At 39.9% G+C, this 20,966-nt stretch overlaps 2 protein-coding genes across 4 annotated transcripts in view; one reads left to right on the top strand and one right to left on the bottom strand.

The window, feature by feature from the left end:
- Positions 1-748: 748 nt before the first annotated feature.
- Positions 749-18,124, bottom strand: ppp1r12c (protein phosphatase 1, regulatory subunit 12C). Of its 2 annotated transcripts, XM_015040118.1 has the most exons (20): positions 17,803-18,122; positions 14,519-14,699; positions 13,056-13,186; positions 12,564-12,682; positions 10,867-11,026; positions 10,082-10,226; positions 9,920-9,994; positions 9,752-9,831; positions 9,417-9,529; positions 9,275-9,342; positions 8,584-8,738; positions 8,365-8,452; positions 6,825-6,942; positions 4,731-4,846; positions 3,806-3,855; positions 3,287-3,317; positions 3,016-3,129; positions 2,731-2,781; positions 2,381-2,431; positions 749-1,588 (listed from the first exon to the last, which is right to left on the bottom strand). In XM_015040118.1, exons 1-20 carry the CDS (start codon positions 18,015-18,017, stop codon positions 1,502-1,504), a joined length of 2,148 nt encoding a protein of 715 aa, XP_014895604.1. In that variant the 5' UTR covers positions 18,018-18,122; the 3' UTR covers positions 749-1,501. The 2 variants fall into 2 exon arrangements, with proteins under 2 accessions (XP_014895604.1, XP_014895605.1); XM_015040119.1 differs by lacking the exons at positions 2,731-2,781; positions 3,016-3,129 and having other exon boundaries at positions 1,500-1,588; positions 3,306-3,317; positions 17,803-18,124.
- A 92-nt stretch (positions 18,125-18,216) lies between these two features.
- Positions 18,217-20,966, top strand: part of LOC106952167 (nicotinate-nucleotide pyrophosphorylase [carboxylating]) — an 11,793-nt gene continuing 9,043 nt past the window's right edge. Inside the window, exons 1-2 of one of the 2 annotated variants that reach the window (XM_015040122.1) lie at positions 18,217-19,674; positions 20,101-20,362. In XM_015040122.1, coding sequence (XP_014895608.1) covers positions 20,110-20,362 — 253 coding nt within the window. In that variant the 5' untranslated portion in view covers positions 18,217-19,674; positions 20,101-20,109. Of the gene's footprint in view, positions 19,675-20,094; positions 20,363-20,966 lie in introns of those variants that run through there. The other variant, XM_015040121.1, reaches the window with a different exon arrangement.

Genomic DNA, 20,966 nt, shown 5'->3' with positions numbered 1-20,966 from the left:
TCGACCAAAAACGGGTTGAATATTGTATGAACTTCAGTACTGTTTAACTTGGGATTTTTCTTCCAAAGTTACAAACATGCTCAACCTAAAAGCTGGATTATTATTATTATTATTATTTTTTACATACCGAAGCAAGATAATTTATCTGAAATGTTGGGAAGGGATTTGGAAGCAGACGGTATCAAAACATCCTCGGGACGTGTTGGTACTTGAACGTTGCTGAACAGGTAGAGCGAACACATTACTGTAGAAATGACAAACCTTTGAGCCAAACCGTGTTCCGTCATTTGTTAGAGCTCTGAATAAAAGACTCCAATCAACTGAGGTCCAACTCCATAATGCAGTTTGTACTGGTTCCTTGTTCGGTCTGCAAACTGGGAATGCATCAGCGCCCTCTGGTGGAATTATTTTGTAATTACAAACGTCTCGCTCTACAGGGTCTACTGTAATATTTTCAGGTAAAAATCAAACAGTAAGAAGCAGCAGACCCTTAATTATTTATGCCCACGTTGTATTTTATACTCAACCTTGTACAATGCCAAAGCAAAATAGAAATATTACTTACAAATGTATATCCAAAGGCACAGCTTCAAAATACATTTCGACATGCATTTCTGTCTCGTAAGGAAGTAAACATTCAAAGGATGACCCATCTGGCCCGTCTGTTAAACAGCTGTCCGTCACAGGGTGAATACTAAGAAGAAGCGTCCAGTTAACAAAGCAAAAAAAAAAAAAAAAAAACATACAGTACAGAGGTCAAAGATCAGATTCTCCTCAATCTCCAGGAAGAGATCTGAACTGTAACATTATTTGAAGTATCTGAACCTGAGTTTCACCTCACAATGTCTCTGTTAGCACCCGAACACTCAGTCTGTAACACAGCAGTAATTAAACACGCCTTTACTCCGATGCACCCCACAGGCTGCTGCAGCACGAACATGTGAAATGCACACAGAGGAGCAGGGAAAGGTGAGCATGCAGGGCTTTGGTCCACTAGTACAGCAGCCGACTAAAAACAGTAAGCGTTGAAGAAAAGAATCATCCTGAGAAAAAATACTGCCCACATTTATTTTTTTACCTAAAAGATGTGCAAAACTGGGACTATTTTTATTCTTTTTTTTTTTTTTTCTCATTTTGGCACATTTAAGTCTTGCGTGCGACACACCCCCTTATTGTGAGCCATTTGTGCATGGCTTCAAGTCTCTGAATACAGATTTTATACAAAGGATCATTGAAGCAAAGCACAATAAAACATCGCAGGTAAAAAATACAATAAAAACCTAATATAAAAGTGGATGTTGACATCCCGCCGGTCCACAGGAGGTGCAGTTTGCCTCATTTAAACAGTAGATCTGCCAAAACATAAAGACCCAAATGCTGTGGCGGACGGTGAGCTGGACATCTGCAGTTCCACGCTGCGTCTCCCTTACTGGTTTGTGTCCTCCGAGTTTGGGCGACAGAAGAGTCGTGTAATACTTTGTGTCTGTACGGTTATCACAGTTCATCTGGAGAGTTTGCTGATGACGCGGATGAGGGCGGCGTTCTCGTCTTTAAGCCTCTGGTTGTCCGCTCTGAGGTCCTTCAGAACCTACGCACACGGACAAACGACACCGTTACAGAATCAGTTAAAGAAATGACTAGAAGACTACGGTTGTGTTGTCCTCTCTGTGTGTGTGTGTGTAATTATTTAGTCATAATCCAGTCTTGTGGTTCAAAAGCATTAGGTTTAAAGAGATTTTCAATCAACCAAGAAGTTCGTTTCTGGTAGGAGTCAGGAATCTCAAAAAATATGAGAAAATAACAGAAAGAGCATCTGTTTTGAATAAAATGATCCATTATATTAACTTTAAAAAAAAAAAAACGATTCATGCATTTTCAATGATTAATGGAAACATCTTTACTGGCATTAAAGTAATCAAACCCTCCCTATTTGCTGACCATCTTTCTCTTCTTCTTAGTGTTTTGGTGACTTAGCTCCAAGTCTCTGAGGTGGAAAGGCATATTTTCTAATCTTTATCTTTTATGGTTTCATTAGTTTGTGAGCAACAAACACTTACAGATTTTCTAACTTCTCCTCAAATCAACAGCCAACTAGCTGATGCTTAGAAACAATTATTCATAATTCTCATTAACACTGATTTAGGAATGGATGAGGAAGATTTACACTAAGCTGTAAGCCTTATGTATGGGCTCTATTTAAAAGCTCGGTTCCAGGAAACAACAGCTTTAAATAAACTCCGAACAGAACCGTGTTGACGACTGCAAAAAGCACGTAGTTTCTCAGCAGCTTGCTAAGGGTCACATGTGGATAATTTTGACCTGTTGTGGATTAGAAACAAAATCCACTCGTTTTTCTAAATAATCATAGAAAAACTTGTACCTTCAGCTCATCCTCCAGTTCCCCTGCTTTCCTCTGGAGGGACAGCTTCTCCTGTGAACCAATCAGAAAGATCAGGAAACAGACAAACTGCCACAGCACCAAAAAAAAAAAAAAAAAAAATGTTTCAGCTTCTGCAGTAAAACTGTGCAAGTTCAGACAACGACCGGTTCAACCCGTGGGCTTCATGCAGCGCTGAAACTGCAGAGCGGTTAACTCATTCTCTGCAGTAGGCTTGTAATTTATCACACCTCCCAAAGCAACGACAGAGAGCAGCTTAAAGGCTAAAGGACAGGAAATGACAGCTTAGCTTTGTTTTAGGTGTTTAAAATAAACCTCTGAAGTTGACTTACAAATCTCTCCAGCTCAAGCAGGGCCGGTCTGTCGGTGTCGCTCTCCTGACTCTGCAACACAGGGACAGCGCGTTTCTCAGATATCACAGGGAGACATTTTACTAAAACTTCTAAGTACGCAAACAGTGACGGTTGTATTTTACGTTCCTTTTGACTAAATGACAAAATGCTTTCTCCGCAGTCCAGGCTTTCTGTTCGGGCTTGCATGAAATGAACATGTTTCTTTTCCTGATATATCATGACATGAACACAAACCCAGATAAAAGGTCAGAGGAAGCAACAAACCTGCCAAACCTGTCGGAGTCTCTCCAGCTCCACTTTGTTCTGGCTCAGCTGCTGCTCCATCTCCTGCAGCTTCTCCTTCAGAGTCATGTTCTCCTGCAGTACCTTGATGTACAACTGAGAGGAAACAACAAATAACCAGAAAAAAAACAAACAACAAAAAAACAGAAACTCGTCAGTCCGTGTGGTAATTAGTTTCGTCAGTCGCAGACCCAGACGCGTCTGACTGATTTCAACTCTCAGACCGAGAACAGAAAAAAAATGTTTCACCTACCGTTTTGTAGTCTGAAGACAAATCTCTCCCTCTGCAAAACGAAAGAACCCGTTTAACATCCTCCGTGATAACATGTCTCCTCTCCAGTCATTAGTAAACCCTGGTTTTTCTTGAAGGTTTTGCCTACAAACAGCGAGACTTTCCTGTCGTCTTTGGAAAGGGTCTGATCAAAGCTTTTCAGGCTGGAGACCTTTTGGGACTTTTGGATGCCTTCTCATTCATTCATCTTCAGTACCAAACAGCCTTCTGAGTTACACAGTGACCAAGTTTTTTTTTGTTGGGATTAATGAAACTGCTCTGCAGTGGTTTATATCCTATTTAAAATTTTGCCTCTGGTCTAGCTCTTTTTTTTTTTTCTGTGTGTGATTATTTGGAAATAGAACTTCTTTCAAAACCAAACAATTTGCATTTTAAAAATGTCATATTAAATTAAATGAATTACTTAATGCCATATTCCCATGTGCCAGAATCAGTCAAAAGGCTGAAAACGTGAAATAAAACACAAAAGCCTCGACTCACTCAGTGCTGTTGCTGTTTGCGTCTTCCAGCTGAGCTTCGCCGTCATCATTCTGGAAAACCCAAAGTTTGGAGTGTAAACATGACACTGGATCTCTGACATGAACTCTGCACACAGTCTCACGCTTTATGTTGCTTATTTGGTTCTTGGAGGTTTTAACGAGGATGAAACACACAAGCTGAATGGCATCATTACAAAAACATTTGTGTTTGTAAAGTACGTTTACCTGCCGGCGATTATTTTCACAGCACTTCTGCAATATGCAGGTTCATGTGATGCAGGTAAAACACCGACTCGGATCCGAGGCGCTCAGCGCTGAGGCTGACTGATTGTGATGTGGGTGTGATATCTGGCTGATGTGGAAATCTAAACTTTGGGGAAATTAACCGTTTCGCCATGATGGGTTTATTCCCCCCTCCACCTAAAACTGAAACAAGCAGCAGCTTCGCTCTCTGTCTTTACCTGTAAAGATCTGGCCGAGGAAATATTCAGTCATGTTTACATTCCTGTTACCGGGTAAAATAATCATGAGAACGCCGTCTGATCTGTTTGCTAATTTCACTTTATGAACTGTTTGTATAATTTGATTTCTGTGCAAGTTCAGCTTGTTCTGTGAAGACCTAGGTGGTTTTTTTAAACGAACGGACGTTCCGGTGGAAAAATTTATTTTCTGTTAGGTGATTTTGTCTATTAAATATAACATCCTTCTCTGTAGGAGATGACAACACTTGCTCAGGAACACAAAGTCTCGTAACTTCCACCGAGAGGACTTCCTGTTTTCATGAAACAGTTCACATCACATGTTCAGTTGCATCATGTAATAGAGGAACTGGTTCGCTCTCCTGTCCTTTTACCACACAAATTTGACTGATTCGCTGAAGGCCGCCCCCGCTGCCCGTCTGCAGTTCAGCTCCGAAGGCTTCTCACCTCTGACCCCAGCTGGACGATGCCGGTGGAGCGTCTCTCCCTCCTGCCTCTCCTCCGGTCCTTCACTCCCAAATTCTTGTCTCCCTCCGACTCCGCCTGCTTCGGCGTCTCATTCTCTAAAACAAACAGATGTGGACAGAAAACAACGATGAGCTACGGAAGCACATGAAGGAACCAAGAGCGCCTCGGAGGCTGCTTCAGAAAACAGGATTAAGGGAATAAAAGGGAAGTGAAGAAGGGTGAAGATAAGAGGATCTCTGCGGTAGAGGAAGTGGTCGGCTTATGGCTGACCACGAGCTCAGATGACCGCCAATGAAAGACATGACAGTCTTGATATTTCTCCAGGCTTTTTAAGGCTCGCTTTATTGGGTTTTTGGTTGATTTTTACTTCTTATTATCAAACCCACTTCTTGTAAATAACCATTCAATTAAAAAAAAAAAAATCAAAAGAAGTGAAAAAACTGGACATGAGTTTGCAGTTTGATCACAGTTCTGAAGGGGAAGAGATCAGTTCCCCTGCATACAAAACCAACATAAACAAAGGTGGCGCTTTTGAAGCGGTGATGAAATCATGATGGCAAGACAAGAAGGCTTGTAAAAAGTATGAGAACAAGGCATCCGCCCTGAGGCACGCCAAGCAGCTCACACCACCAGCCGCGGCCCTCAGGGTACGTGAGAAAACCTCATTTCCTTGTAAAAAGCCTCCTTGAGAGCACTCCACCTACCGCGCGCTTCATACGTCTCGCTTCTCAGTGATGGATGGGAACTTACAGTAAAGAGAAGTCGAACAGCTCAACCAGAAACAAAGTCAGACTGAAAGCAGTTTGACTTTTAACTCTTCGTTGGTGAAAAACACCTGAAAACTGATTGGTTTTGCAAAAACATTCGGCAGATTTGAAAGTTTAGTTCTCATTTTCATTTCATGCATCTGACCACGATGTCGACTGAAACGTGAATTTATTGTCGTTTCTAACTGAAGGCTCGATGGCAGCTTAGAAAATGAGCAAAACCAAGGTATGATGATGTGAAATTATATCAACTTCCATATCACCGTTTAACTATAAAAAGGTGAGTCAGCACCTCAAAAAATGCTTTTTTATTTTCTTGATTTTATTTTTCACATCGCCAATATTTAATGGATAAAGAATAACTTGTTCACAATCCTCACAGTGAAGAATGGTGGTGGCATAATTATGTTTTCTTCTGCAGGGACAGCGACTCTGGTCAGAGATGCATCTTCTCTTATTATGAATGTCTAACGGCCACTCACAGCAACAAGAAGTATTTTTAAATGCTCGTCTTAAATTAAAGCTCTTAAACTGAGATTGTAGAAGCCTAAAGCTGTAAAAATTCATCAGGAGATTCTGATCAGTGCATTTTAATTTGCTTTTTTTTGATAATCCTTTTTAAACACACTTGTAATCTGAACATCTTGTAGCCACTGAAACTTAGAAAAGTGTAACTTATTAAACAAAACAAAACAAAATAAAACTGATCTCGAAGGGCCTCCAATGGGCTGTTAAAAAAAAAAATTAGCAACTGGGAGAAAAATCTACCAGATTCATGAACCCGTGTTGTAAATAATTTGAGGCCGTTCTCTGTTTTTGAGGCATTTCTAAGTGGTGACTGCAGGCGCAGACAGTAAATAATCACGCCGTCCTTTGATCTTCCGTACCGTAGATTTCATTTCCATTGAGGCCTTCAGCGTCGTCTTTACCACCCAAACGCTCAAACCGGTGATGAAAAAGTTTCACTTGTCTTGATCTCAAGTCTAGACAGTCTAACATCATTACCAGAGTGTTTGTGACACAAATACCAGAAGCAAACGGAGGGAGTCACCTCCTGATGTTTAACACATAAATCATCTTTTATTAAACATAATATCTGTGCATAGCTAATGAAAATGTTATTTTAGTGCAAAGTTATTTTAGTAAAATTAAAAAGCTTAATTTTAACAGACTTTCAATCTTCCTATGCTGCAATTCCTTAACTTTTTGACTTTTATCATCACTAATAAATGAAACACTGTATGTAAGTAAAAGCTTCATCTTTCTTTTTTTAAACAGGAACTCTTTAGTGAATTCTTCCACTCACCCCGTTCAGCAGGCGTGACGGTGATGATGGGGCTCACTGACTGGACATTTCGAGGCGGAGGATCAGCAGCTTTACCGACGCTCTTCTCTGCCTCTTTCAGCTCAGTCAAGGTCACACCCTGTCATCGAGAAAGGAAAAATAACCTTCAGTGGGTTTTTGGGTGCACACAGAAATGTGGGTCTCTTCGTTTTTCCATTCCAGCACCTTTACTGAAAGTTATGCCTGTCGGAAAATCTGATGCAGATATGCAAAAATAAATTGAACTTTTGTTGCTGCAGCAATGAAAGTTCTTCCATGGAAACATTTACACAGAAAAAGCACCTGATGCCCATTGTTGTGTAGGGAGGAGGGTCAGTAATGCTGTGGGACATTTTCTACTTTAGAGGTTTCAGAATCTTGTAAGATGGGGGACATTTTAAGAAAAATAAAATCTAGTGGGACAGTAAACTTAAAAGTGGGCCATCAATGTGGCTTAAATAGACAATATTTTGTTGATTTTGATAATAATAGTTTCTTTTTAAAAGCAAAGCAAGCCTATTTGTTCAGAATGTCATTTAAGCACATTCTTGGCCACAACACTCCTCTAAGAATGAGCTGCTCAGTACATTTCTTCATCCATCTTCAATCAGAAATGTATTTCAAGAATTATCCATAACATTTGCAGGTCTAACACCAGTCAGAGAGGCCTTTTAATGAGCCAAATGAGAGTAATTTAATGCAGTCGAGGGTCTGAGATGACCAAAAACCTGAGGATAATGATCCCAGTTACTGATGCTGATGGATAATTGGTGCCGTTTCAGGCAGAATACTTCATGATTTGCTGCAGAAGATTCATTTAAATAAACATGGGTGTTGCCTCCAAATGGAAACAGGAAGGAAGTTTAGTAGTATAAAATGTCAGGGTCACAAAGGGAAGTCCTGAGACAGAAGTAGATCCTGAAATAGAAAGTAGAGCAAAAGAAAAAGTTTGTGAAACCAACAGGTAGAAGACACTGTAATCCTGCACATGTTTGATCATCTCCAAGGTTAATTCATGTTTTTTTTTGTTTTGTTTTTTAAGAAGGCTTACTTTCAAATAATTTCAACTGTATTTTAGATATTGGATATTCCTTTTTTCTGCTTAGTACGTCAGATGATTATTTTCATAGTGAAAAGATGAACAGCATCTAAATTTTACATGAAGGGCAAAATGTCTTGTAGAAATTAACAAGATATAAATTTTAATTTGCGTTTAAGTATACATTTCAGGAAACCCGAGATTGCTTAAATAAATTGATAGAGAAGGCCTGTATTTCATTTTCTTGTGAATTTTTAGCTATGGTTATCTTTCGTTACTTTTTATGGCACTAAAGTGGTTTGAAATAATAGGCTGTTAGATGTTATTTATTTCAAGACTATATTCTTCTTGTCATTTAAGTTATGTTCAGCTGTTTCTGTAATTCTGTAGTATCTGGATAAAACAACTGTGGGCAGGCTAATACATTATAAATCATAAGATATGTCTGCAATATTTTAAAAATGTAAATAAAATGAGCACCACCTGAGTGAGGCGACGGGACTGTCGCATCAGCCGACACCGAGCTTTCCTCTGGGACTCGGACTCTTCGTCTCGATCCGCTGCCTGGAACCTGAACACAAAAATAATTACATTTACAATTTGCATGAAGCTGAATATTAATGTTTTGCGTAGAAAAAGATCTTTGAGAGGACAGAAGGGTTAGTAAAGGCAAACAGAGAGGTGGAGCCGAGTATGACTTACTGTTTGGGTTTCTTGTCTGCGTTTGGAGCGCTGGGGCTCTCGGCGGCAGCTTCCCTGGTCTGAGGAGTGGGCTGGACTCTGGCGGTCCGGCTCGCCTTGTCCTGCTCCTTCTCCTCCTCCTTCTGCTCCTCTTCCTCGTTCTTCTCCTCAGTAGGCTGCAAGACACAGGAGAGAAGAAATAAACCAGCCAGCAAATTAAAGCCAGATGTATGAATGAACCTCCTAACTGGATCCTTGGGAATCTTTGTAGAAAAATGTTAATCAAATCAAATAATTTTTATTTTTTACCTTGCAGAAGAAACTTAATATTAATAAATGTTATATTTGTGATTAACGACTACATGCTCGTTAATCACAAGAGCCATTAAAGATGCGTTTCTGAGTTCTGCACAAATTCTATATTATATTATCTGCAATGCCGTATTTACAAGTATGAAATTATACAAACAATTTATTTCTGTTTTGAAAACACATCATTGATTTCAGATGTGGCAGCAGCTTAAACACTGACGCCATGACAGCACAGGAGGTTATATTTTCTTTTCGGAGCTCCACTTTTACAGACTCAAATTTTCTAAAATAGTTTTATAAAATGTCTGTGAAAAATCAATCGGTGTATGTGAGTAGCACATTCAGATTAATGTTCTAAGCTGGAGCTCTGACGGTGATGTGCAGCAGGCTGGGTTTTTACCTTCTCTGCAGGACTGACGGTAGATGTAGTCACACTCTCGGTGTCTGGACTGGACACAGCAGAGCTTTCTGCAGAGAAGCATCAGAATTACAGATCAGGTCTGTATAAAGCAGCTGCAGCGCTCCGGGTCGAGCTGACTTACCAGTGCTGCTCTCCTTCTCCTCACTCATATCCACGCCTCCTGAAACGCCCCGTTCCTTAGACAGATCTTGCACGTTTATCTTGTCTCTGCTGCTCATCCTGCACACAGACGTCCTGATAGGCAGAAGGTGAGCGTTAGGAAGCTCTGACTGACGTCACATGGAAAAACCTCGTCCTGTTTCCTTTATTGCAAGCAGGTTTCAATGCAAACTCTTCGAATGTTTAATGGAACAAAACATCTTGAATGTTTGAGTCTTATAGCTGTCTTCACAGATAAGAGCATAAAAGCGTGTCAAGAGGACATAATGATTTTAAGAAGTAAAACATGAAATGAACCTCCGTCGTTTGCCTTGTGCGTTTGCAGCATTGGGGCCTGGTTGGTTCTGCCTCTCTGATATCGACCGCTCATTACGCCACTGAAAGAGGGGGGGGAGGGGAAAGGCCCCATTTATAATAACGTAATAAAACATTTATTACATTAAGTTCAAGTAAAATCTCTCTCACGTTGGCTTGTTTCTGTAAGAGCTCCTCCAGCAGCTCGGCAACACTTTCATCAGCTACATCGAACGGCGTCTGACCCTGCAGGATTCAACCAATCAGACATTAAGAGGAGGTGGAACAGACGGAGGTCAGAGGTGAGACGCTTTACGAGCGCGTGGCGCTCACCCCGTTGCTGCGAGCCTCCATGTTGCACAGCTGCTCGGCCAGAACGCGACACGCCTCCTCTTGACCCCAGTGGGCTGCGGCGTGAAGAGGCGTCCAGCCGTCAAAGTCTGTGGCCGACACGTCCAGTCCGCACTGACACAGCATCCTGCAGGAGCAACACAGACAACAGAGTCTGAGATTTCATTCAACTATTTTTCTACGTCTGAATTAGTGTGGAAAAGAGAGAAAGAGAGAGAGGAGAACGGAAATCATTTGCATTTCCAGACTTTTTCCTTTCCCATTGTCTGAACGTTGCATCCTTTCTAACTCGTATTCTTTGAGTTCTTCCTTTTTTCTTTCGTCCTTGAATCTTTTTCTTCGCGTCATGTCCTCCCTCCTCCCTTCTTGTTCCATGTCCCTCCTTTCATTTTTGAATCTTCATTTTTCTTTATTTATTAAGCTTCCTTTCTATATTGTGTCCTTCCGTTCTTGCTTATGTCCTTTCACACCTATCCTTCCTTGCCTCCTTCCTTCATGTCATCCATTTTTATGTTCTTCCACTGTTAAGTTTTGATGTAGTGTCCCTCTTTTTTATTACTTTCTTTCTGTCCTTCCTTCTTCTTCCCTCTTTTGTGTCTCCTTCCTTCACTCCACTGTATCTCAGTTTATGGTAGCTGCAGGTTCTGTGTATGAAGTCCACTTAATATATCATTTTCTGCCATGAATTTGCCGTTTGTTTTAAAAATAGTTAAATTAAGAGGTAAACTGTTGCATTTAGTTTTCCAATAAATTAGTTACTACATTACTTGAGAGCCTCCATGTATCCTTTAGCTGCAGCGACATGCAGCGGCGTGGCGCCGGTCCTCGGGTCTCGGAGATCAGCCGGCGGACCGTCGTTCAGCCACATCATGGCGTCTGACATCATCTGCTCCTCCTCCTTACGCTTAGCTGCCTCCACGTCCACACCTGCACACCAGGAATTAATAAGAAACGACAGAAAAAAGGAAAACGCTAGGAGTTTTATTAGGCTGAGGAAAAGAGGTTTGCACCCTGGTAAACTGAGCTCAACTGATCGATGTTTTCATTTAACCTTATATTGATGTATTGATGTGATGATCTGAGACTTCAAACACGGAGAGAGAAACAATGTAGATCTAAACACACATTCTCTTCTGAGAAAACAAATGGAGCTATTCAGTTCACAGCACAATGCCGTCTGAATCACCGGTGGCAGAACGACTAGCTGACATCAACGTGCCAGAGCAAATCGCCTCAGACGAAGACGCCCACTACGCGATGGAGGACCACAGCTAGAGCACTGACTCACTCAGGGACAGCAAGACGGATCACAATTCATTTCTGTTCTGTACTTACAGTGATTTACATTTTATCCAACGCAGAAAACCTTAGGCACTTTGAAGCAAATGTGATTAAACTGTTTTCAGACAACATGTCGCTGCCGACATTATTTAACCAGCCCTGAGCTTTTAGCTGAATTTTTTGATAGTTGTATTGAATACACTGTATGAAAATCAAGTAAATGATGATTATTGGTTGTATTAAAAAGCTCAATTTAAGTTTTAATTCAAATGTTAAGAGGTTTCTGTAAATAACTGACAGAATAAAAACATGTAGATCACAGTAATAAAACCTAATGAAGAAACGACAAGCAAGTTTACATGAATTACATATATAAATAGGTTTTAGGCACATTTTTTATTTTCATTGAGACAATCTAGCCAAATTCATCTTATACATGCAAAGAATGTGATGTCTGAGGGATGTAAAGAAAACCCATTCAACAGCCTGAATCACTCATTCTACAGGACTGATAATGAAAAAGTAAAACTTTAAAACATCCTGAAATCTAATGATGCTTTAAATTTACCATTACGTTCAGTCACAACTAATAAAATTAAAATTAATCAATATTAGAGAACAATAATAGGAAATATTATTACTGTCATTTTAAAATGCACATTAATATAATAAACAAATAATGATAATGGATTCAAACACGAGAAAAGTGTAAAGATACTCGAGCTATTATGTCAGGAGCTAAAACACTTCAACATTTTACCTTTCATATAAAATCTTTAGGACAAGTAAATCATGTTCGATTTCATAAAAAGGACTTTAAGATAAACATCATCACTAATTAAATAAAAACAAATTAAATATAAATGTCAAATAAACCCAATATACCCCAAACCTCTTTAGGCCAGAATTGGACCTTTTTTTATGCAAAAACCAAAGAGTTCAACTGCAGATGTTCAATAGTCAAATACAGAAATCATTTTCTTTCAGTGCCACATGTACACACATCTAGTTAATTCAGTTGCAATCATATTGCAAAATTGTTGAGTGAAAAAGGTCCTGCTTGTATGCGTTATTTTCTTTTCCATTCCGAATATCCCAGACATGACTGAAGTAAAATGCAGCAAATGCTTTATATTTGCAAATACTGCAATGAAATATAGCGCTGTGCAGGCAAAGAGCTCACCTTGTCTTTGTGTGTAATCATGGAGAAGGGATTCGGTCGTCTCATCCAGAGCGATGTCCAGAGGAACGTCGCCGTCACAGTTCACAGCAGTAAGAGACGCGCCTTTCTGAAGAAGGAACCTAAGAAAAAGGAAAAATAAGTGTCTAAAAGAAGAATGCCTAACCCTGTATTTTAATTACGTAATCCGTGTTTTTGGTGCAAATAACGTTTTCCACTGGGATAATGGAACCAGTTTTATGAGTAAACAGACTCTCACTTTGGAGCAAAAAAAAAAAAAAGCAGATCCATTTTTAAACCTCTCAAGCTGGACGCGTTTGAGTGCTGCACCACTCGCGCTTTAGCTGAAGCGTCATCTCGGCACAGATGACAACAATGTCAGCATTGTGGAGAGCAGAAATGCTCTGGCACCCACGGTGTTCTCTGACATTCAATACAGTGGCAAAGAGCAATGTGCTGCACTGATTTAACCATTTAAAGGAAACTCCTACACACTCTGCTATGTCAGGGTAGCCGCAGGAGGCAGCGACGTGCAGCGGCGTCCATCCCTCGCTGTCAACCTGGTTCACGCCGGCGCCATGCTCCAGCAGGAAGGTCACGATCTCTATGCTGCCATCTATGCAGGCCTGCACACATTTAACAACAGAAAATTAATCAATATACTAACAATGAAAGAATAAAATAAAAAATAAAAAAATAATATTCCATCTGTAGTCACAAGCTGCTTATTTATTCACGTTTTATGCAAAACTTCAATGTATTTTAGTAGGATTTTATGTAGCAGAGCACAAAAAAATAAAACTGCTTAGCTTGTATGCAAAATACGATATGCGATGAAAAACTAAAAATACCTACAACCCCCACAATGTGGCACATAGCAGGGGCAGCATGAGGATGCGAGTATGGCTTTCTTTAGCAAAATAACGGTTGATGGAAGACCTGCACAATTTAATGCTAATTTATGGTCATCACAATATCATGGACTACTTGAAGTGCAATAATAGTTAACTAATATATTCCACATTTTATAAACTTGCATTTTTTTCATGCAGATGTAATATTCGTCCAGCTGGACAGAGTCTCCCGGCAGCCAAGACACACACTGGACATTGGTTACGTTTCTCTAAATGTTAACAGTCACAGAGTGATGGAAGCACAAATTTGAAAAAGAGGAAAGTAGAAAACAGGAACACATCACAACTGATATTGTCCTCTCATGTTTTTCTATTTTACAGTTGATGGGCAAATGAACAGAGCTGAGTGAAGGGCAACACTCAAAGAAAACCCATTTAGAAGCAGCAAGTGGGGTAAAAGTTCACATTCTAGGAAGGCAATGATGCTAAATTTACAGTCAGGTTGTGACGAAGCCACATTTATGTGTTAGAGAAGTCTAGTTAAAGTCCAGACCAAAATCCAAGCAGGAATCTAAGATAAGGTTTGAAAATTGATGTTAACAGACAATCTGTGAGCGATTTTAATGGGCTTTACACACAGAGAATGACAAAATCACAGCTAACGTTTCCACCACGGCTGGCGAACTCAACACACAGGTCGTGACATCGTCAACAGCAACAGAAACTTGAGCATTTTTCAACTTTCTTGCTCACGTGTGCACATCTACGTGCACAACTGCACAACTTTTGCAGGTACTTGTCAAGCTGCATTCACAAACAACGTATGTGTGTTTACATGGATACGCTCCATATATAACAATATTTTCAATAAGTTTTCAATAATCTGTGTTGCCGAGGAAAGAAGCACGCCGCCCTACAAAGAAGCAGAAAACACACTCACTGTGTAAAACGCCTTTTGCAATGTAGTCCTGCAATCATTTAAGCAATACCTTTGCACCATGTTTCACTAAGACTTCAAGAAACTCCAGAGAATCGTAAAACGGGAAGAATGAAAACATCTCTAGAGCCTTGGATGTAAGCGACAGTGCGGTGAAGCTGCGTTACCTGGTGCAGTGCAGTGATGCCATCAGCGTTGGAGCAGTTGATGATGTCTGGCAGACTCTCTCCGTCTTCCCGTTCTGCTTTGGACTGTTCGGTCTCCTCCAGCATCGCCTTGGCCTCCTCCGTGTCGCCGCTGGCACAAGCAGCGAGGAACTCAGCGGCGCGGTCAAACCTCACCCTCTTCCTAAGAACGGACAAAAGGGACGATTACAACTAACTCTGCAGAATAGGTCCAGAAATGTCCATCTTTGTCTCTTTGGGACACCCAATACTAGAAAAGTCAGCCGAAATGATTGAAATGATTTATGATAAAAGTAGGGACCACTTTATGGTTTATTTGCTGAACCATAAATACAGACAATAAGATGAAGATTCAGCTCTCTATTAGATTCTATTTCATGAGTCCTCAAAGATTAAGAAAGGTTTTGGTGATTTTTATGATTCAATAAAACCATTTATGCTGACAAAACAAGAATTACATTCACAAGTTTAAATTTATAAAGCATTTTCTCAAATGCAAACATGACTCAAACATATAAGCTTGCCTCAATAAGCAATTAATCAATTAATTGTAAGAAATTAATATGAACGTCATTATTTCTGCTTCAATTTATTTTTAGTTTTTTGAAAAGCAATATAAGCAATATAAGAAATCAAATCATTTTATTTGTGGTTTTGGTTGTGTGTGGTTTTTATTTCTGTTTTATTTATTATTTTTCGCTGTGTTTTATTTTGGATATTTACATAAGATGTCTTCAAGTTTGTTAAGTAAAGTAAAGTTTATTCAACAAAAGTTGGTTTGATGTGTGTTTGGGGTCACTGTCGTACTGGACAAATGGAAATAAAGACCACATTCAACAGGACCTATAAAAGAATTACATTATGAAATATCTGTAAGCAAAACGTCCCTTAAAAAAATATTAATAATCGAAATGGAAATTAACACGGTCATTTTAATTTATCATGCGATGAACCGATTAATTGCTAATTCAAACAGGGGGTTTGAACACAACAGACACCAAATGAACATTTTGTCCTAGAAGTTGATTTGCTTTAACTGAAATACTTCAAAGTCAAATTGGAAAGGCAAGATGGCAGTGTCACAGCTTTTCCCCAGCTGAAATCCAGACTCTATATATGTCATAAGTTCATAAGTAGTTCAGTCAAAAATAAACTTGAATTCTAGCAATGCTGAAAAAAAAAAGAAAAAAGAAAAGCAAATAGCTTTCAGCAAAAATACTTCCTGTACAAATCTCCCTGAAATATTGAAGGACAGACATTGTTTCTGTTCTGGTAGGTTATCTGCACTTACTGATGTAATCACGGAGCACGAAACCAGGATGTCAAAAGAGATGGAATTTCTGATACCTGGATGGTAAATACCTTCTCTGCGTAGGACTGAGGTAAGCAAACAAAACACACACAACACCAATCTGATTGATCAGCTCAGCCACACACAATCACGCCGAGATGTTCTTTAAATCACAAAAAAGTCAAAGCAAAATGCTTGACAACAAAAACAGTGTAAGAAAATAGAGACCAAAGTGATTCTGTAGCTGATTTGAGGTCTAAAAAGAATCTTACTGAGTAAGAGATGAACCCTTCAGTTGATCCAGGTTGCTAAAATACGATAAAATGACAGACAACCAGTATCCACATTGCTGTTGTTCATTAATTAAACTGGCCATTTTAAAAAAAGGTTTCTAAAAAGATGGAAATAAATTTTAAACTGGAGCAATTTATAGTTGCTATAAACAGGCTCAACCCAGTTTGCAGATTATCACAATCCAAACAGGAGACATCAAAAGCACATGTCTTCGGATTAGACGAGACCAACGTTGAACCGGTTAATAAGCAAAACTCTTTGTAGCAGACAACCAGTACTGAACTTAACCCACAAAACACCATCCAACAATGAAACATGGTGGTGGCAGCATCATGCAGAGGGGATGCTTTTCTTGAGCAGGGGCGGGGAAAGCTGTTTAGGGGGCATTACTAGGAGAAATATGGTGCAGATGAAACGGCAACTAATTTTCTGAGGATTTGTACAACACCTTATTTGTAGAGATTGGCCAATCAGGTGTTCAGACAGTGGGATAGCAAGTTTTTTCTTGATCAGGTCTGAGCTAAATAACAAATACAGGGTTTCCCCCAGTTAATTGTAAGCCTGGCAGGCCACCAGGCTTTGCTTGTGTCCCCACCAGGCTTAGCATTGTTTATTTATTTCAGGGTTTTTTTTTTAATGTTTGCATTTTTTATAGACTTTATAGTTGGTGTTCAGACATTAATCTTCCAATAACACATACTTATCAAGTGCTATTTTCAAATTTCCTGAAACTTAAAACCTTTTTTAACTCAAAAACACGGCAGGCCTCTGGATGAATGACTGCCAAGCGCCCCAACCACCGGACTTAGCAAGTTTTCTGGGGGAAACCTTGAAATACTAAAAGTAACCTTTTTTTTCAGTCATCAAAGGTGTCAAAACTAAGAATATCTATTTCTAGTCCATAACCAGACCACCCAGCAGTATTTACTTTAATGCACATTTATTATGGATTTAAATAAACCAGTAGTAAGGAAAATATGATCTAATGACAACTTGTTGTAGTAATTGCTTTATTTTCTTGGATTCAAAGGTGCTACCTTAAGAACCTGCAGCACATTTCTGCTGCTATGTGTTGCAGAAAAACAATAAATTAGAATTGAAAGGTGAAAATCTGAGGTCCAAACCAAAACAACTCTGATTAATCCTCTTCTGACAGATACTGCTTATCAGAGTCATATGACCACATTTCCTTCCAGTGAAGTATGAGTTGATTGGAGAATATTATTTTACATCTTTAGTTGTAAGTGGGTACAAAATGTCTCCAAAGCAGGTTGGGATTTGGGTATGAAAAGGACAACGTTACCATTACCAGTTTGGTTCCAAGGAAGCAAAATATACAGAAAGAAACATAACAGATATCAAGCATCAAAAAGGACAGCTTGGTTCAGATTTTAAAAATCTGGGAAACAATGAATGCAGTGGATCCCCCAAATCACTGAATCAACCCCTCCTTAACTGTGGTGAATGCAAGTGTTAATGGTAGACTGACTACACACAAGCAGGGCTAACCTAAAGTACTCCCCAAAAGATCCATGACAAACATGTTGAGCAGATAAAATGAGATCTGGCTCAGCACAGAGCAGCAGTGAACAAAACCTGATTAGATAACTCCTGATACTATAATAGGCTGACTTTTCCCTTTTTGCTGCTGTCCAACAGTTGGACTGAGCTGTGTCCTCACCGTCCACTCGGGATGGGGCTGCTTTCATCTCTGCCCGCTGACTCTGGCTGCTGATCCCCCGGCGGGTCGCCACTCAGCTCGGCCTCGGCCTCCCCTTCTCCCTCCCCGGCATCGCCCCGCCACCTCCGCCGGGGAACGTCCGACGCTCTGTCGGTGCTGGAGCCGGCCCAGCGCTTCAACTGCTCCCGCCGCTTGGTCTTCGCCGTGTCCCCCATTAAATTAACCGCGGAGGACGGTGTTTTTACAAATAAAACCTGTGCTGGCGGGGCCAGACACACCCTCCATGTGTATACTTTCGCTTCCTGGTTCTAGCTCCTGATCTCTGAAGGCGGTGGAAGTCCGGCTCGTGCTCGAGAGCGTCGAGAACGCGCCGTCAAGATATGGCCTTCGTGATGTGACGTCATCGATGTTTTGAAAGGGGAAACGTGCCCGCGCATTGTGCACGCACTGTACTTCCTGCCATTGTGCTCTTTGATGCTTGTAACCTATATATCCTCCAAATCTACATACTAAACACAGAGTTTACCGATGTTTCTGTGCTAGGATGTTAAAAGCGACACATGATGAGGCGCATTGTAACAATATTTAATACTTGGCAAATGATGCACAAATGGAAAAACGTTTCTTTTTATCCCCCTTTAATTGTGCGTTCAACTATGGAGGACCATAGTACCTCCATACCCTAGCCTGATTCACTCTTAATTGTTGTACAAAGCTAATAGCAACATCCAACGAAAGACTTTCAGTATGAAAGATGGTTCTACAAAAGTCAAAATACTGAGTCAGTATTTTGACTACAAAGAACAGCAAGTGATATTTTCCATTAAGTACCTCCTTTAGGATCTTTGAGTGCACAATACAGTATTGAAATATGAAGTTTAGAAAAAAAAACAGTTCTGATTTAAGCCTTATAAGATAAATTCAGATTATATTGCATTTGCTTTAGTCCTTCAGTGAAAACATTTGCTTTATTACCAACTCTAAATTCTTATCAGCAGATAAAAGTTACTACCATCTAAGAAATGCAGAACTATTGCTGCCTAACTCATAGAGTGAGGCATAGTTGCCACTAACTTTGACTTTTGTTTCTTTTTCTGTACCATAGAAAGTATTCCTGGCCTGGTGCTTTTGTATTTATTTATGTTTCCTTCCTGTCCTCACTGCAGCCCTTGGCTCATCCTGCGCATGGTTCTGCTGGGGGTTTCTTCCTGCCGAGGCCGAGTTCGGCTCTCCTCTTAAAGGAAACTCGTGTTTTATCCTCTGCATTGTGTTTATTCATAATGGGTCATCAAATTAAAGTAAAGATCTAAGCAATTTGTGAGATTTTTATATATAGATAACTGGCAATAAGCTTAAAATTAGACTGTAGTGAAAATGTTAAACTAGACTTTTGAGGTTATATTTGTGTTAATCACCACCAATATCAATAAACTGCACTGAAGTGAAATGGAATATGCATGATTTTAATACCATACCAGGTTATGGCAGCAAAAATGTAGTGTAATGTATATATTTCTCTGCATTTTATCTTGTGAAATTCTCTGCAAAAGGCTTTTAGATTAAAATTTTTTGTCAGATTATACAAACTAAATCAAAGCAAACAGAACTCAGTGGGGGAAAATAAGCTCCAGATTTGATTGCATAGAACTAGAATGAATTTTCTCTGCAACAAAACCTGAATTCAGAGGCCTGTTAATCAATAAAAACAATCAATGCTAATCCTATGGTGTGGCCTCTGAGTGCGCCTGTAAACATTCCAACATGGACACAAGGTCAAATTCCACGCCACATTTTGCTTGGGGCCATGTGTGCTCACTTCTGTCCCTCTGCAGCCTGGGATCTACAGACACAGAGAGCCACTGAGAGAAGAAGGTATGCATCTCATTTGCATTTATCATGCTGTTGCAGTCCCAGCCTAGTATACTGTGTATTATTCCTTTGTGTTCTAGGTTGGAGCTTAGAGTATGGCAGAGCACAAAGGAAGCAGAACTTTTAAGCATGCTGCTTTGTGTTGCAGACTGAGCAAAAGTTCATTTTTTGACTCAGAAGGGTGATGAGTCTAAATGGACCTTGTGAGACATTACTCAGTCACAATTATCTTCTTGTGTAATCTAGTCTTCTTGCAGCTGCTATACTGGAAACAGGAATAAAAACAGAAATCAGAAAAATGTGTCAGTTCATAAGAAAACTTAAAGTCACAGGCAAAAAAAAAATTGATTTGACAATGCGTAGCCTAATTTTGGTTCCTACTTTCATTAAAAGATTAGATAATTACAGCATACATTTCTTTAAATGCAGGTTTGTAGCATGTCTGGACCAAAAGCACAAGTGGTCCATTCGATTCCAACCTACAGCCTGACCCGGCTTGCACGAGAGTGGCTTGCAGAGGACACTCCAAACTTTGACCCGGCAGGAGTCTGTGTGGGATCAGAGGAAGTGGAGGCAAAGTTGTTGTGTAAAACTCCTCACACCGTGCTGGCAGGAAGCCCTTTCTTCACAGCAGTATTCACTGAGGTGGGCTGCACCGTGGACTGGATGTACCAGGAAGGAGCGGTGATCGGTAAGCATCGGTAAATTAAATTACGACAAAACCTCCACTGACATAACGTAAAAGCACTGACTGTTTGGAGAGAACAATGCTCCATTTATCTTTTTATTTACTTATCTTTCTTCTTGAGATCTTGATGTTTGTTACATCTAAACATGTCCTGAAGCGATATGGGCTGACAGGCCCCTCAGCAAGGAAAAACTCCAAAAGAAGCACAATAAAACTGACTGCAGTTTGCAAATACACACAGGGACAAAGAACTTAGTTTTTGGAGACATGAGAAGTACTGTAGTCGGATGAAACTAAAGTGGATCTGTTTGGCCATAATGACCATCATTACATTTGGAGGAAAAGCAGGGGTGCTTGTGCCATGGTGAAGCATGGGAGTGGCATCATCTTGTTGTGGGGCAGGAGGAGCTGGAACATTTCTCTTTCTGATTATTGTGGCATTTAGCAAATAGAAATAATTTTGATAATTCTAACTGACCTAAAACAACAACAACAACAAAAAATGTTTGGTTTGATTTAACTTCAGATAGCACAAAAAAAAAAAAAAAAAAAAAAGACCTTTCTTTTTTTTTGGTGTTTATAAACTTTTGGTTTAAGCATTATTAAG

The sequence above is a fragment of the Poecilia latipinna genome, unplaced genomic scaffold (assembly GCF_001443285.1).
Source record: "Poecilia latipinna isolate Pla-1442-1.1 unplaced genomic scaffold, P_latipinna-1.0 Scaffold496, whole genome shotgun sequence".
Taxonomy (NCBI): Eukaryota; Metazoa; Chordata; class Actinopteri; order Cyprinodontiformes; family Poeciliidae; genus Poecilia; species Poecilia latipinna.
Note: the sequence above shows the minus strand (reverse complement) of the source record. Positions and strands in the feature narration are given on the sequence as shown.

What these genes read in the sequence shown, in the direction of transcription:
- ppp1r12c (XM_015040118.1), bottom strand. Translation starts at nt 18,017, where the DNA reads ATGGGGGACACGGCGAAGACCAAGCGGCGGGAGCAGTTGAAGCGCTGG. An exon ending in GGCTACCCTGACATAGCAGA is followed by an intron (nt 12,683 to 13,055) that starts GTGTGTAGGAGT and finishes CCTTTTTCTTAG; the next exon opens with GTTCCTTCTTCAGAAAGGCG. An exon ending in GACTCCGACAGGTTTGGCAG is followed by an intron (nt 2,782 to 3,015) that starts GTTTGTTGCTTC and finishes CCTGTGTTGCAG; the next exon opens with AGTCAGGAGAGCGACACCGA.